The following is a 16,697-nucleotide window of genomic DNA, read 5'->3' on the forward strand; positions in this document are numbered from 1 at the left end:
GACACAGGACACAGGACAGTAACAGATAAATGGCTGGTCATCCACTTGGCCAGTCCCACTATGCCCTCCTCTGTGTTACTGTTTTGTAAACCACATGGCTAACAGAGAGACACCAGGAGTTCTTGACCCTGCTATTTCAGGGAAGACCAAGAGGGCGAGTCACACTCTAGGCCTACTTTTTTGATGGCCAAGGTTAATATTTACACCCACAGCCTGTTTCTGTGGCCGGAAGCACTTTCCAGCCTGACTTTCACAAAAGCTAGTGAGGGAGCTTTGGCTCCACAGTCCTGTTCTTTCTCTTTCCACAAATGTGTATGTGGCCTCTGGGGCTTTTGCCCCATGACAATATTGTAGGTGAAAGGCAACTAGAAAAGAGTCCTGGTAAGGAAACCTCCTCGACGCAGCCTGGTCATCGTACATGTCCAAGTTCACCTCCCCATTCAATGGAGAGAGAGCTCTGCCAGGGCGAAGGCAAAGATGGCAGCATGCTCCCCCATATGCAAGATGTCCCACATTACCACTGCCTGCTTCCCTGGCCGATTCTCCCCAGCGTGTGCTCTGACGCCTCCCCTCAACAAAGTAAAAAAAGGGCCTCCTGAAATAAGCTCTCCTTAGTATTTGAAAATTGAACCAACATTTTTCTGTCCAACCAACCCAGATAACGGTTCAACAAGGCCCGTAAGTTCTGTGCTAGTTTTCGCTGTAGGGAGAGATCATCATTTGCCTCTGGGGTAACTGTGATGACTCATTTATGACTGTGTGAGGAGAACGGATCAAACTGCCTTCCACTATTAGGAGAGCATATCTGACACCTGCATGAAAGTAGCTGATGGCCAGGCATGCTGGCTTACATGTGTAATCCTAGCACTTTGGGAGACCGAGGCATGAGGATCACTTGAGCTTAGGAGTTCAAAACTGGCCTGGGCAACATAGTGAGATCCGTCTCTATTGAAAAAAAAAAAAAGGAGCTGGTAATGATAAACACGTTTGTACAGACACACGCCCACCTCATGTAAATTCCCCACCACCCCAACCTGTGTAGGAGGAATATCACCCTCATTTCACTGCTGGGGAGAAAGGCTCAGCAGGAAGGGGTGACACCAAGGTGTGACCCAAGTTCTGTCTGATTCTGGAGCCTGGACATGGAACCATTGGTGTATGCTCCTCCACCAGAGAAAATCCACAGGACTAGTTCTAGGTTTTGCTGCATATAATTTGCCTCCAGGAGCAGGGAAAAAGGAACCCCATGAGGCTGATGGAATTCCTAAGGATCCCAAGACAGAGCTGAGTACTTGGCTATGCTCAGCCACATTAAGGAACCAAGGGAGACAGAAATGGGAAGCTTATGCTGGAGTCCAAAAAATGCTGGCAAGAGGAGAAACGGCTCATGAGTGGAGTCCTCAGAGAGGAGGCATCTTCCACACAGCAACATGCTGCCCCCGAGTTTACAGGGAAAGCCACTAGAGGTCCAAGGCTCTCCTGCAAAGTCTCAGTCTCAATGTAAGATGGAAAGAGAAAATGAAGCTTATTGTTCTAACGTGCTAGCTGCCCAAGGAGAACGAGCACAGATCAGAGACCTAGTTGTTTTCCAAGGCTAAGCAGGGCCCTGGGGTGATGAAGGATGTCCTTACTTTCCAAAGAGGGCAGGCACTCGAGGACAGACACAGCAACCACAGCCTTCCCAGATGCACCTGTCTGAGTCAGCTGTGCGGCTCACTAGACACTTCCCAGCAGAGCCAGGTCACACCCCAAGGTTCCCTGGCACTTTTGTGGTGAGTGTGGGACACAGAACCCTGGGGTCAAGGCTAAAAACGGCTTCAGAGTAACTGTTCAGACTGACAGCCAAGACTAACCCCAAATAATCCCAAATTCCCATCCCATACACCTAGACTCTTCTAGTGCTATATTTTTCTCTTTCCTCATTTTGTCTCTCACTCAAGGAAAACGCAGGAAGAAGGCACGCTGAAGGGAAAAGAACCCATTCTACGGGAAATTCTGTGGCTACCACTGTAGCTTTGGACTCACCTGTCCTTCTCGTTCTCCCATCATTGACCTTGAACCTTCTCTCCTGAAAAGGTAATTTAAATCAAACCGTAAGGGGAAGAATAGGCTTGTTCACAAAGAAAGGACCATCAGGCCCCCAATGAAAAGCATCAGTTCCCCAACTGGAGGCAGGAGACCTGCGGGCCTGACTCAGCATACACCTGATGAACGGAGGGGGCTCAGAGAGCCCAGGAGTCCTTGTTCTCAGTCAGAGAATGAGCCAGGAAAAAGAAAACCTGCACGCCCAGCAGAGGCCCAACTGACCTGTCCACCGAGTGGTCGGGGTAGCGACCGCGGTCCCTGTGGTCAAAGTCGTGGAAGCGGTCCTGGCGGTTAAAGTCAGAATGGTAGCGCTCATCCAGGGCGGCCCGCTTAGCTTCTGGCCAATAGGCATCATCTCGCCTGTGAGGGGACAAGACAGAGATAGAGGGATCCTCCACCCCAAATGTATCTATCACCTTTGTGGGAGCTAGCCCCTATCACTTCACAGAACCAGGATGACTTTCACCAAGACTGTTCTCTGCTATAGAAGGCAAGATCTGATTTGACCCCAGTGACTGCACAGCTGTTTTGTTTTGTCCCACACACCCACCTCCCCTGATCAAAGCGGCCTCGGTTTTCTAAAGGGGGAGCCATTAGTTAACTGCCATTTAGTTAAGCAGTCAGTCCTATGCGCTGCCTGCAGATGGCTTCTGGAGTCCTACACAGCCACCTCCGCTCAGGAAGCCACGTGAGCCTCCACCCTGAGGGGCTCTGTCAAGTGCACTTGCCATCTCTCGTGCCCCACCTCCTGCCCTGCCAGCAGCCCCGGCCATGTACTGCTGCAACACACAGATGACCATAATGAACTCTCATCAGAAGGCTTTCGTACCAAGGCATAATAGATCCAAGAAGAGTTTACAAGGCCCTTCACAGAAGTTGCATTGTACATGACCTAGGCTCCCCTTCAACCCATGCAATAGAAAGAAACAACAAACAGCGATTTTTGCCAGGTTGCAGTGCACGTGTAAAGCCTGACACAACCACTGCTGGAATTAGGCACCTGACTCCTGACAGCAGCTGTGCTCAGCATTTTGTGTTCCTATCTCCTCCTCAGTATGTTTGGGAAATTAAAACTAACCTTACTGCCGAGGCCGGGCGTGGTGGCTCAAGCCTGTAATCCCAGCACTTTGGGAGGCCGAGACGGGTGGATCACGAGGTCAGGAGATCGAGACCATCCTGGCTAACACAGTGAAACCCCGTCTCTACTAAAAAATACAAAAAATGGCCGGGCGCGGTGGCTCAAGCCTGTAATCCCAGCACTTTGGGAGGCCGAGACGGGCGGATCACGAAGTCAGGAGATCGAGACCATCCTGGCTAACACGGTGAAACCCCATCTCTACTAAAAAAAAATACAAAAAGCTAGCCGGGCGAGGTGGCGGGCGCCTGTAGTCCCAGCTACTCGGGAGGCTGAGGCAGGAGAATGGCGTAAACCCGGAAGGCGGAGTGTGCAGTGAGCTGAGATCCGGCCACTGCACTCTAGCCCGGGCGACAGAGCGAGACTCCGTCTCAAAAAAAAATCTTACTGCCGGGCATGGTGGCTCACGCCTGTAATCCCAGCACACTTTGGGAGGCCAAGGCAGGTGGATCACCTGAGGTCAGGAGTTGGACAGCCTGGCCAATATGGTGAAACCCTGTCTCTACTAAAAATATAAAAAATTAGCCGGGCGTGGTGGCATATGCCTGTAATCTCAGCTACTTGGGAGGCTGAAGCAGGAGAATTGCTTGAACCCAGGAGGCGGAGGTTGCAGTGAGCCGAGATTGTGCCATTGCACTCCAGCTTGGGAAACAAGAGCAAAACTGTCTCAAAAGTTTTTTTTTTTTTTTTTTTTTTTTTTTTTTTTTTTTAATTCTTTATTTCCAGAATAACCAAAAACAAATTACAATGGATTAAAAAAGCCAGGACAAGGCCGGTCACAGTGGCACACGCCTATAATCCCAGCACTTTGGGAGTCTGAGGTAGGTGGATCACCTGAGGTCAGGAGTTCGAGACCAGCCTGACCAACATGGTGAAACCCCATCTCTACTAAAAAAACAAAAATTAGCCGGGCGTGGTGGTGGGTGCCTGTAATCCCAACTACTAGGGAGGCTGAGGTAGGAGAATCCCTTGAACCCAGGAGATGGAGGTTGCAGTGAGCCGAGATCGCGCCACTGCACTCCAGCCTGGGTGACACAGCAAGACTCTGTCTTAAAAAAAAAAAGCCAGGGAAGAGTCTTAAAAAGGAGGTGCAATTGGCAGCCCCTCCTCTGGTCACTCGTGACATGACGCTCCGCCTGCCCTGAGCTTCCCTCCTCAGGAGGTCTGTGCCACCCTTGAACCTGATTAGTTAACCAGCACTACTTTATCCAGTCTCCTGTCTCTAATTATTTTTTTCGAGATGGAGTCTCACCCTGTTGCCCAGGCTGGAGTACAGTGGTGTGATCTTGGCTTACCGCAACCTATGCCTCCTAGGTACAAGCGACTTTCCTGCCTCAATCTCCCGAATAGCTGGGATTACAGGCGCCTGTCACCACAACCAATTTTTGTATTTTAGTAGAGATGGGGTTCTGCCATGTTGGCCAGGCTGGTCTCGAACTCCTGAGCTCAGGCAATCCGGCCACCTTGGCCTCCCAAAATGTCAGGATTACAGGCTTAGCGAGTGTGCCCGGCCTATGCTTCCTTTGAATGAAAGATCCAAGCTGGACGGGTGCGGTGGCTCACGCCTGTAATCCCAGAACTTTGGTAGGCTGAGACGGGTGGATCACGAGGTCAGGAGATCGAGACCATCCTGGCTAACACAGTGAATCCCCGTCTCCACTAAAATACAAAAAAATTAGCCGGGCGTGGTGGCGGGCGCCTTTAGTCCCAGCTACTCGGGAGGCTGAGGCAGGAGAATGGCGTGAACCCGGGTGGCGGAACTTGGAGTGAGTCGAGATTGAGCCACTGCACTCCAGCCTGGGCGACAAAGCGAGACGTCTCAAAAAAAAAAAAAAAAAAAAAAAAAGTCAAGCTAACTCAACTGTGAGGTCCCTAACACGATTCTGAACGCCACGTGTTACGGGAAGCGCAGATCTGCTTACCGGTCCAGGTCGTAAGGCCGCCTCACCGCAGGCCGCCGCTCCTGCTCGTAGCGCAGTTCTTGCTGGCGCCGCAGCTCCTCGCGCTCACGGTGGATGCGCTCCTGCTCGCGCCTGCGCTCGTGCTCCACGTGCATGCGCTCGCGCTCCAGCCGCTCTCGCTCCATGCGCTCACGCTCCAGCCGCTGGCGCTGGAAGGCCAGCCTCTCTCGGGCAATCTCCAGCCGCTCACGCTCCTCGCGCTCCCACTGCGCCTGCATGCGTTGTTCGCGTTCACTGCGCTCACGTACCCTGCTGCACAACAGTAGAGCTGCAGAAGGGGACCTAGAGATCCCCCGCCAGGTCCCGGGGCTGACTTTAAGACGCATGGTTGTGCAGACTCCAGGGCTGTGCCTCCACTACGTGGTCTGCAGAACCGTACACTCCAGCAGGGAGAAGGCTTCTCCGGCCCACGGGAGGAGTCCAGGAAAATCCCAGGAATGAGGCCCAGGATGTGTGTGTGTGATCAGGTATAACGTGAACTGGGCCTCATTTACCCAACATTTCCTGGAGCTTGACAAGTGATTTCAGGAAATAGCCAAAAATAAGCAACAGGCTGGGCGTGGTGGCTCACGCCTGTAATGCCAGCACTTTGGGAAGCTGAGGTGGGTGGATCATGAGGTCAAGAGATCGAGACCACCTTGGCCAATATGGTGAAACTCCGTTTCCACTAAAAATACAAAAATTAGCTGAGCATGGTGGCATGCACCTGTAGTGCCAGCTACTAGAGAGGCCGAGGCAGGAAAATCACTTGAGCCCGTGAGGCAGAGGTTGCAGTGAGCCACTGCACTCCAGTCTGGCAACAGAGCAAGACTCCTTCTCAAAAAAAAAAAAAAAAAAAAAAGCAACAGAGTATATGCTTCATAGTGACTGTGAACTGGAACCTTCACTCCCTAGACCACAGGATTAAATGAGTCCTTGTGAAGTGGGGCTGGCAGGCCCCCCAGATGTGAGGACATTACCAGTTGTACCTTTTGGCAGGGATACAGATGACATTTTAGTGCATTCTTCCAGTCTTTGTATATAAAACACAAAAGACAAGAGCCAGACGGTCTCTCTCTTTTTTTTTTTTTTTTTTGGTAGAGACGGTTGCCCAGGCTGTTCTCGAACTCCTGAGCTCAGAACAATCCGCCCGCCTCCGCCTCCCAAAGTGCAGGGATTACAGGCGTGAGCCACTGTGCGCAGGCTCAGATTTTCTTCTTTTGATCCTTTACCTACACAGTTATTAGATATACAGCCTGGGCAGTAAGTAAGACCCCGTCTCCACAAAAAATAGTATTAGCCAGGCGTAGTAGCTACTTGGGAGGCAGAGGTGGGAGGATCAATCACTTGAAACCAGGAGGTAGAGACTGCAGTGAACTATGATTGTACCACGTTAACTCCAGCCTAGGTGAAAGAGTGAGACCCTGTCTCAAAACAAACAAAACAAAACAAAAGGGTGTGTGCAGGGAGCTACTGAAAAAAAAAAGCACCTCGGTGCAGTATACCAACTACTGACAGCGTTTTCATTGTATCAGAAGTTATCTAGAAGTGATTTAAAGTGTACAGGAGGATGTACATGGGTTATATGCAGAAATATCACACTGTTTTATATCAGAAACTTGATCCTCTGCAAATTTTGGTATCCGCAGGGGTCCTGAGGCCAATCATCTCTGGGACAACTGTGTTTTCTGTCCCAGCAGAAATATATAATCTTGCCTCATTGTGTTCTGGACCCAAATGACTGCAACTTCCTCAGTTCACCCAACATGTCTTGGATCCTCCCACGCCTGCCTCTGTGGATCTCAGCACTTTCTGGAGGAGCCCCTAGTATGAAAGGGCTGCGGTTTACCGGAACTTTGCAGTTTTGTCCAAATGCTCACAACCTGACGGGACACCCAAGCCCAACACTTCCTTGTTTATAGGTTCCTCTAGGGCAGACACGGAGAGGGGTCAAGGGTCTGGAACACTCTAGCGTTTAGCAATGCAGGCTCCTGCGGGTGCGCCCCCCAGGCTGTCCGTGTTCATTACTCCCCCAGCAGAAATGCCATCTGCCAATGTCTGCATTCACAGGACAATGTGAGATTTTGTGTTTTTTTTTTTTTTTCTTTTTAAAGGAATAAAAGGGTGATTACTTCATAGGCAGAGCAGTGCCCTCTCCCCCTCCTTTTAAACTAATGGTCCTTACTTTTTATTTGAGACGGAGTTTTGCTCTTGTTGCCCAGGCTGGAGTGCAATGGCGGGATCTTGGCTCACTGCAACCTCCACCTCCTGGGTTCATGTGATTCTCCTGTCTCAGCCTAAGTATATGAGATTACAGACATGCACTACCATGCCCAGCGAATTTTGTATTTTTAGTAGAGACGGCGTTTCACTATGTTGGTCAGGCTGGTCTCGAACCCCTGACCTCAGGTGATCTGCCAGTCTCGGCCTCCCAAAGGGCTGGGATTACCGGTATGAGACACTGCGCCTGGGGGTCCTTACTTTTTTTTTTTGAGACGGAGTCTCGCTCTGTCGCCCAGGCTGGAGTGCAGTGGCCGGATCTCAGCTCACTGTAAGCTCTGCCTCCCGGGTTTACGCCATTCTCCTTCCTCAGCCTCCCAAGTAGCTGGGACTACAGGCACCCGCCACCTCGCCCGGCTAGTTTTTTGTATTTATTTTAGTAGAGACGGGGTTTCACCGTGTTAGCCAGGATGTTCTTGATCTCCTGACCTCGTGATCCGCCCGTCTCGGCCTCCCAAAGTGCTGGGATTACAGGCTTGAGCCACCGCGCCTGGCCGGGGTCCTTACTTTTAAAACTAAAGTTAATGAAGTATTTCTTCATAGACAAGATAAATTAGCTGTAATTCGCCAATAACGTTTGTGTTTAGTTCTTTCTTGACTTATTTAAGAATGAGGCCCTGTCAGGCCTGGAGCAGTGGCTCACGCCTTAATCTCCAGCACTTTGGGAGGCCGAGGCAGGCAGATCACTTGAGGTCAGGAATTCGAAACCAGCCTAGCCAACATGGCCAAACCCCACCTCTACTAAAAATACAAAAATTAGCCGAGTGTGGTGGCTTGTGCCTGTAGTTCCAACTACTTGGGAGGCTGAGGCAGGAGAACTGCTTGAACAGGGAAGGTGGAGGCTGCGGTGAGCTGAGATCATGCCACTGCACTCCACCCTGGGTGACACAGAGACTCCATTTCAAAAAAAAGGAAGCCCTCTCTGCTCTTGCTGGATCTTCCTCACTGTCTTCCCGCTTTCACATCTTCCGGAGCAAATTTGGTATTTTTTGTTGACGTGCACTACTTTTTTTTTTTTTTTTTTGAGACGGAGTCTGGCTCTGTCGCCCACGCTGGAGTGCAGTGGCCGGATCTCAGCTCACTGCAAGCTCTGCCTCCCGGGTTTACGCCATTTCCTGCCTCAGCCTCCCGAGTAGCTGGGACTACAGGCGCCTGCCACCTCGCCCGGCTAGTTTTTTGTATTTTTTTAGTAGAGACGGGGTTTCCCTGTGTTAGCCAGGATGGTCTCGATCTCCTGACCTCGTGATCTGCCCGTCTCGGCCTCCCAAAGTGCTAGGATTACAGGCTTGAGCCACCGCGCCCGGCCGACGTGCACTATTGATGCTGGAAGGCATTCCATCTCCCTGCCTTTGCTACCCTCTACAATCTTTGGGAAGAGACTTATTTGAAAAGAGAGATAGGTAGGCTGGGCACAGTGGCTCACATCTATAATCCTGGCACTCTGGGAGGTCAAGGCGGGTGGATTACCTGAGGTCAGAAGTTTCAGACCAGTCTGGCCAACATGGTGAAACCCTGTCTCTACTAAAAATACAAAAATTAGCCAGGCGTGCTGGTGCATGCCTGTAGTCCCAGCTACTCGGGAGGCTGAGGCAGGAGAATTGCTTGGAGGTGGAGGTTGCAGTGAGCTGAGGTCACGCCACTGTACTCCAGCCTGGGCGACACAGCAAGACTCTGTCTCCAAAAAAAAAAGAGCTGTAGGATGAAAGTCAAAACATAACAAGTCTATGAACTGAAAGCTGAAGGAGCAAAAATGTTGACAGCTCTATCCCACCCCAGGGGACTCTGCAGACGTCCTTCAGGACACAGTCACGACCACATTCTAGGAAAACACCAAACCGTTTCTGGATCCCGACTCACCTGTGGGACTCTGAGTCTCTCGACTTCCGAGGCTCCTTGACCTTATCAAAGGACACGACGGACCGCTTCTCTCTGCTGGCTGATTTGCGATCCTGGCTTTTGGAAGCCTAGTTCACCAAAGAACATTAAAAAGTTAAAGCAGAGGCTGGGCACAGTGGCTCATGCCTGTAATTCCAGCACTTTCAAAGTTCAAGGCAGGTGGATCATTTGAGATTGGGAATTTGAGACCAGCCTGGCTAACATGGTGAAATCTTGACTCTACTAAAAATATAAAAACTGCCAGGCACGGTGGCTCATGCCTATAATCCCAGCACTTTGGGAGGTTGAGATGGGCGGATCACGAGGTCCAGAGATTGAGACCATCCTGGCTAACATGGTGAAACCCCATCTCTAATAAATAAAAATACCAAAAAATTAGCCGGGCATAGTGGCGGGCGCCTGTAGTCCTAGCTACTCGGAAGGCTGAGGCAGGAGAATGGTGTGAACCCGGGAGGCGGAGCTAGGAGTGAGCCAAGATCGCACCACTGCACTCCAGCCTGGGCGACTGAGCAAGACTCTGTTTCAAAAAAATAATAAATACATAAAAATAAAATAAAAAATAAAAATTAGCTGGGCATGGTGGTGCATGCTTGTAATCTCAGCTACTCTGGAGGCTGAGGTGGAAGGATCCCTTGAACCTGGGAGGCGGAGGTTGCGGTGAACCAAGGATGCGCCACTACACTCCAATCTCGGTGACAGAGCAAGACTTTGACTAAAAAAAAAAAAATTGCTGGCGCAGTGGCTCACTTGAAGTCAGGAGTTTGAGACCAACCTAGTCAACGTGGTGAAATCCCGTCTCTACTAGAAATACAAAAATTAGCCGGGCGTGGTGGCGGGTGCCTGTAGTCCCAGCTACTCAGGAGGATGAGACAGGAGAATCACTTAAAAACCCCCGGGAGGATCGCTGAAGGACACCAGCTGTGGAATTTGTGGCTTTGGCAGATTGAAATCATGGCAGGTCCAGAAAGTGACGCACAATACCAGTTCACTGGTATTAAAAAATATTTCAACCCTTGGCCAGGCGCGGTGGCTCAAGCCTGTAATCCCAGCACTTTGGGAGGCCGAGACGGGCGGATCACGAGGTCAGGAGATCGAGACCATCCTGGCTAACACAGTGAAACCCCGTCTCTACTAAAAATACAAAAACTAGCCGGGCGAGGTGGCGGGCGCCTGTAGTCCCAGCTACTCGGGAGGCTGAGGCGGGAGAATGGCACAAACCCGGGAGGCGGAGCTTGCAGTGAGCTGAGATCCGGCCACTGCACTCCAGTCCGGGTGACAGAGCGAGACACCGCCTCAAAAAAAAAAAAAAAAAAATACAAAAACCAGCCGGGCGTGGTGGCCGGCGCCTGTAGTCCCAGCTACTCGGGAGGCTGAGGCAGGAGAATGGCGTGAACCCGGGAGGCGGAGCTTGCAGTGAGCTGAGATCCGGCCACTGTATTCCAGCCTGGGTGACAGCGAGACTCCGTCTCAAAAAAAAAAAAAAAAAAAAAAAAAAAAAAAAAAAAATTCAACCTTTACACTCTCACAGAGAATGAATTGTGTACTGGCCACATATGGAAGCTTTGCTTTGTCTTATGTTTCAAGTTAAGGTCCAAAAAGACTCCAGCTGTGAAAGCAACATAAATGGATTTTAAACTGTCTACGGTTCTTAACGTCATCTGTTAAGTTCCCATGCCTGGAGAAGCTAATGCCAACTCATCATGTGATAATTCAATTTGTACAATAAATTATGAACCTGGAAAAAAAACAAAAACAAAAAAACCCAGGGGGTGGAGGTTGCAGTGAGCTGAGATCGAGCCACCGTACTCCAGCCTGGGCCACAGAGCGAGACCGTCTTGAAAAAAAATAAATAAATAATACATAAAAAATAAATAATAAAATAAAAAAATGAAAAAAGTTCAAGTAGGTGTGACGGGGAACAGGAAGAATCACGTATATATATCCATGCCTGACTATCAGATGTGGAAGTCCTATGTGATGAATAACTTTCAGTGAAAAGCAGATAATGAGCTGTTTAATCCAAAGAGGCCTTACATTTTGCCTATCATAATTGAAAGACACAGAATTTCATCAACATTTAATGCTAAAATGTGATCTAACAGTACATTTAATATAGAAAAAAATGGAAATGAGTATTGCCCCCAAAAACTTCATATAAGATCAAAAAACCACTTTTTTATGTCTTTTGCTTCAAAAATAAATTCCTTAATTTTGCTTTTTCCTTCATAATTAAACACATAATGAGTTCCCAAATGGAGCACTTCTAGTACACTTGACAAGTACTTTATTTGTGCTGACTACATTTTTAAGAGACCTACTCATTTTATCCCCAGAAGCCACACTTTCCTTTCTCCATTTTCCAGAGGTGTTTTATAGAACAAGGATAAAAGGCTATGACATAATACTGGCACACAGAGACTGAAAGCTCCCAAGTAATCCGTTCCATTCACCAACTGAAATGGTTCCTCCTCCATGCAGCTGAGGGTTGACCGGGCAGGTCCAAGGTCCCTCCCCTTCCTTAAGGAGGGGCTGCTGGCAAGACTGGTCCTTGGCTGGCAACTGGGAAGTTGGATCTCAGAGTGTCCCCAGTTGACAGTTAACCAGTAAGGGTGGCTTGGTGTGCACAGACCATGCAAATAATAGGTGTTTTTTTTTTGAGATGGGGTCTCACTCTCTCTCCCAAGTTAGGATGCAGTGGAATGAAGGCGGCCTTGGCCTCCCAGGTTTAAGTGGCATTCTCCCACCTCAGCCTTCTGAGTAGCTGGGACCACAGATGCATACCGTCAAACCTGCCTAATTTTTAAATTTCTTGTGAAGATGGGGTCTCACTAAGTTGCCCAAACTGGTCTCCAACTCCTGGGTTCAAGTGATCCTCCCAGCTCAGCCTACCAAACTGCTGGGATTACAGGCATGAGCCACCATGCCCGGCTCACACTGCAGCCCAGCAAGAAGACAAGAGTACAGGAAGGGGTCAAGGAGGCTGGAGAGACGGGCCAAGTCACCATGGCATGCCCCACACTGCTGGGTGTAGGAATGCATCATGGGGAGGTGCTGACACTTTCGAGGTAGACAGGGAACACGGACTGCCACACAGGGAAAAGCCAACTGCTCCCATATGTGAATTTTAAAGTTAGTTTTAGAAAATAAGTAACAGTTATCAGAGCAAAAGTAAGGATAAAATAAGGATAAACGAAAACTTTCTGCATTTCTTAAAATAATTTGAGGCCGGGCGCAGTGGCTCATGCCTGTAATCCCAGCACTTTGGGAGGCCAAGGCGGACGGATCACCTGAGGTGAGGAGTTCGAGGCCAGCGTGGCCAACATGTCGAAACTTTGTTTCTACTAAAAAGATAACGGCGTGGGCTTGTAATCCCAGCTACTTGGGAGGCTGAGGCAGGAGAATCGCTTGAGCCCGGGAGGTGGAGGTTGGAGTGAGCCAAGATCGCACCACTGCATTCTAGTCTGGGCAACAGAGCGAGACTCTGTCTCAAAAAAAATAGTTTTAGATCTCTACATTTTTGAAACAGCAGATAAAAGCTTTTTTCAGATGAAGTTTAGTAATTCCCTAAGACGCAAATACAAACTGAAAAGAACAAAATACCCTAGTTAGAAAATTAATACTCACTCTCTCTTTGGACCCAGATGTTTTTACACTAATCACAGGCACCCCTTTGGATTTATCCATTACTACAGTCCGCTCGGTCCCTCGACTTCCTATGGAAAAGACAGGGAAAGTGTAAGTGGAAGACCACGAACACCCAGATGAGAAAAACCCTCCGCAACATGAATCCAGTTTGGGTTGCCAGCTAATGACAGCAGAATAACAAACCCCACCAGGCACAGAAACAAGACAGAATCTCCTGGGCTCATCAGCTGCCCACCTGACTTTGTGGCTCGAGATCGCTCTGAGGGGCCAGGTTTCTGATCATCTTGGTCCTTACTCTTTTCTCCACTTCCGTCTTCACCCTTCTTAGCATCATCTTTTCTGTCACATTTATCGTCCCTCTTAAGGTTTGCAGATCTATAAAAAACAGACGTGTTAGCTGGGCGTGGTGGCTCATGTCTGTATTCCCAGCACTTTGGGGGGATGAGGCGGGCGGATCACATGCGACCAGGAGTTCCAGACCAGCCTGGCCAACATGGCGAAACTCCGTCTCTACTAAAACTGCAAAAATTAGATGGGCGTGGCTATAATCCCATCAAGTCAGGAGGCTGAGGCACGAGAATCGGTTGAGCCAGGGAGGTGGAGGTTCAATAAGCGGAGATCTTGCCACTGCACACCAGCCTGGGTGACAGAGCGAGATTGTGTGTAAAACACCCTGCCCCTTTAATGTAGCCAGGGAGGACAGGTACCTGTCACTGTTGCTCGACTTCTCCTTTTTCCCGTCACTGTCTCTTTTGTCAGAGGTTTTCTTTCCCACAGGTTCATTTTTGGCCTGAAAACGACAATCAAGTGCAAGTATTACCTCGTTTCCTAATGTGGGCTATATCCTGGGAAGAAAACAGCCACTCACTTTCTCCACGGAGATCATCTTTCCATGGAGCTCCGTCTTGTGCAGGTGGTTAATGCATTTTGTGGCCTCTTCGGCTGTGGACATCGTGACAAAACCGTAACAGCGAGCTCCAGGACTCCGGGCATTTGTCACAACCTTGGCGCCCACCACCTCAAAGGAAAGCAGGCAAATACGACTCAGACACGAGGCCCACTGAGCGGGGCATGGGGATACGAACAGCCCAAAGGGAAGTCTGCTCATCGGGGGTCCAACAAGCGTTAGACTGGGGACGACAATGCTGCTAATGCTTCTGTTTCGCTGTTGTTCCTCTAAGGACCTCTGGCCAGTTCTAATCGCGTGTCTAGTTCCTCAAGGGGACCAGGAGGGCAGTGTAGGAACAGACGAAAGGGAAATGAAACAGGGTTCTGCCAGTGTTCCTTTAATATGGTCTAAAACTTGTGAAGAAATGATTCCAAATATACAGTCATGCTACATAGGTGGTAAATTATGAAGCAAAAAAAAAAAAAAAAAAAGACTTCGGCACCGACTGATGCAAGGAAAGGTCTGTGTGTGAGCCATGCTCTGGAGCTCAGATCCGCCCTACCACTGATTGTAACAACACTCAGTGACGTGTTTCAGATCCTGTAGACGCGTCCTTTCCAGTGTACTTGGTTCTCTCAACTACAGCAGGCAGCAGTTAGGGTCGCCCTTTGACGGCAGAAGACACCATGGCTCATGAAAAGCCCCACAGGAGCCAGTGGCCATGGCTGGTAATCATGTTCATCATGCCACATGGAATCCTAGTCCCAGAGGACATTCTCAGAGGGGCCTGGTCCTCAACTTAACCCACATCAGGCCTGCTGCCCTCAAGACACTGTAGTCTCCAGGGTGACACTTCCCCAATAAGCACACCCACCCGCTGGGGCCGCCATGGAGTCAGGAAACGGGTTATAGCAGAGGAGACTTGGCGCAGGTGTTGCCAGCCACACACCTTGTATCACCATACCAGGAAGCCCTTAGTTATGTCCGTAATAATGACATTTTTTTTTTTTTTTTGAGATGGAGTCTTGCTCTGTCCCAGGTTAGAGTGCAGTGGCGCGATCTTAGGTCACTGCAACCTCCACCTCCAGGGTTCAAGCTATTATCCTGCCTCAGCATCCTGAGTAGCTGGGATTACAGGCATGCGCCACCACGCCTGGCTAATTTTTGTATTTTTAGTAGAGATGTTTCAGCATACTGGCCAGGCTGGTCTTGAACTCCTGACCTTGTGATCCACCCACCCTGGCCTCCCAAAGTGCTGGAATTACAGGTGTGAGCCACCGCGCCCAGTCTGTTTTATCCTCTTTTAAGTTCTTCGAAGCCAGTATCAGGGAAAACATTTGGTTTTATGTATTGCAATGTGTTGAACCCTCACTGTGTAACACAAAGGATTGGACTCCTTTCCTTTGGCTGTCCCCAAAACTGACTCTGAGAGACGAGGAGCCCTGGATGCATGAGGCTGTTTGGGAGGCGGGTCTGGGAAGCATCAGGGAGGAGGGTAGTGAGAAAGCACAGGGAGGAGGGCCAGGCGGCTGCGCTGGGCACTGCGGGTAGGGGGCTGGTGCTATCACCTCCACCTTCATGGGCTCAGGAAAGGCAGGTGCTATAGACAAGAGGCAGCTAGAACTGCCCCCAGTGGTGAACTGAGGCAGCAACTTTGAGAGCCCCCAGCTGCTGAGGTGAGGTTCAGTCAATGGACGGAACACACCCATGGTCAGGACACCCATCATCAGACTCCAGGGTCCCTGTTCTGAGTTCCAGCATCATGAACGCTGTTCTAAGAACACTGCTGCCTCCCAGACATGCTGGCCAGCACCCCCGCTGGCCAACCCTGGCAGCCCACCTGAGTGCGACGTCCTGAGGACACAGAAGCGGATCCACGAGTCATTACAGGGAAGGGGACAAGCTTGGAAAGAAGGGGGGAAATACAGCAGTGATGTGGGCTTTGGAAGCTTCCACATCACTTTCACCTCTACCCATGGAGGGGTAGACCCTCCCCAACCATCAGCAAGTATAAGCTCCTGGTATCTCTCAAAGAACTCACTGAGGGGAGAGGACCTGTATGTAAAGGCCACCCAACGCTGGTTTCAAAGTACCTTCTCCACAAAAGCTCTGGCACTTACCTTCCCATATTTGCTGAAAAGATTCTTCAAATCTGTAGCTCTGGTTGTAGAAGAGAGTCCACTAACCCAGAAATTTCTACCACAACTGCTGCGACCTATTTCAAAAGAAAGTTCTAGTAAAAACCCAAATACCCACAAGATCTTGAGTCTTAGAGACAAACTTTCCAAACCAGACATGGTTTCCACTTTTCCTGAGGCAGTGGCAGCACTAAAAGTCACACAGGGCCGTGGGCCTGACCACTGTCCTCACCAAGACCCTCTAGTGCAACACCAGGCCCATCAGCACTGCCACAGGGCCCATCACAATACTGAGTGGGGCTGTCGGGACCACCTGAGGTTTCCTAAGAAAGTTAGCAATTGCGGGCCAGGCGTGGTGGCTCACGCCTGTAATCCCAGCACTTTGGGAGGCCAAGGTGGTGGAATCACGAAGTCAAGAGTTCGAGACCAGCCTGGCCAAAATGGTGAAACCCCGCGTCTACTAAAAATACAAAAAATTATCTGGGTGTGGTGGCGAGCGCCAATAATCCCAGCTACTCAGGAGGCTGAGGCGGGAGAATCTCTTGAACCCAGGAGTCGGAGGTTGCAGTGAGCCGAGATCACGCCACTGCACTCCAGCCTGGGCAACAGAACGAGACTCTGTCTCAACAACAACAAAAAGGTGAGCAATCGCTTAATTACAGGAGAAAGTGCAGTGGCCATGTAGCAAA

At 49.9% G+C, this 16,697-nt stretch overlaps 1 protein-coding gene across 5 annotated transcripts in view; it reads right to left on the reverse strand.

The window, feature by feature from the left end:
- Positions 1 to 16,697, reverse strand: part of SAFB (scaffold attachment factor B) — a 46,630-nt gene that overhangs the window by 2,056 nt on the left and 27,877 nt on the right. For 3 of the 5 annotated variants that reach the window (XM_010367219.2, XM_010367217.2, XM_030936077.1), the window contains 9 exons: positions 15,991 to 16,085; positions 13,850 to 13,999; positions 13,689 to 13,771; positions 13,217 to 13,356; positions 12,961 to 13,049; positions 9,298 to 9,404; positions 5,143 to 5,430; positions 2,308 to 2,445; positions 2,026 to 2,068 (listed from right to left, as the gene is read on the reverse strand). In XM_010367219.2, coding sequence (XP_010365521.2) covers positions 2,026 to 2,068; positions 2,308 to 2,445; positions 5,143 to 5,430; positions 9,298 to 9,404; positions 12,961 to 13,049; positions 13,217 to 13,356; positions 13,689 to 13,771; positions 13,850 to 13,999; positions 15,991 to 16,085 — 1,133 coding nt within the window. Of the gene's footprint in view, positions 1 to 2,025; positions 2,069 to 2,307; positions 2,446 to 5,142; positions 5,434 to 9,297; positions 9,405 to 12,960; positions 13,050 to 13,216; positions 13,357 to 13,688; positions 13,772 to 13,849; positions 14,000 to 15,990; positions 16,086 to 16,697 lie in introns of all 5 variants that reach the window. The other 2 variants (XM_010367218.2, XM_010367216.2) reach the window with 1 other exon arrangement.

This window comes from Rhinopithecus roxellana, chromosome 8 (assembly GCF_007565055.1).
Source record: "Rhinopithecus roxellana isolate Shanxi Qingling chromosome 8, ASM756505v1, whole genome shotgun sequence".
Taxonomy (NCBI): domain Eukaryota; kingdom Metazoa; phylum Chordata; class Mammalia; order Primates; family Cercopithecidae; genus Rhinopithecus; species Rhinopithecus roxellana.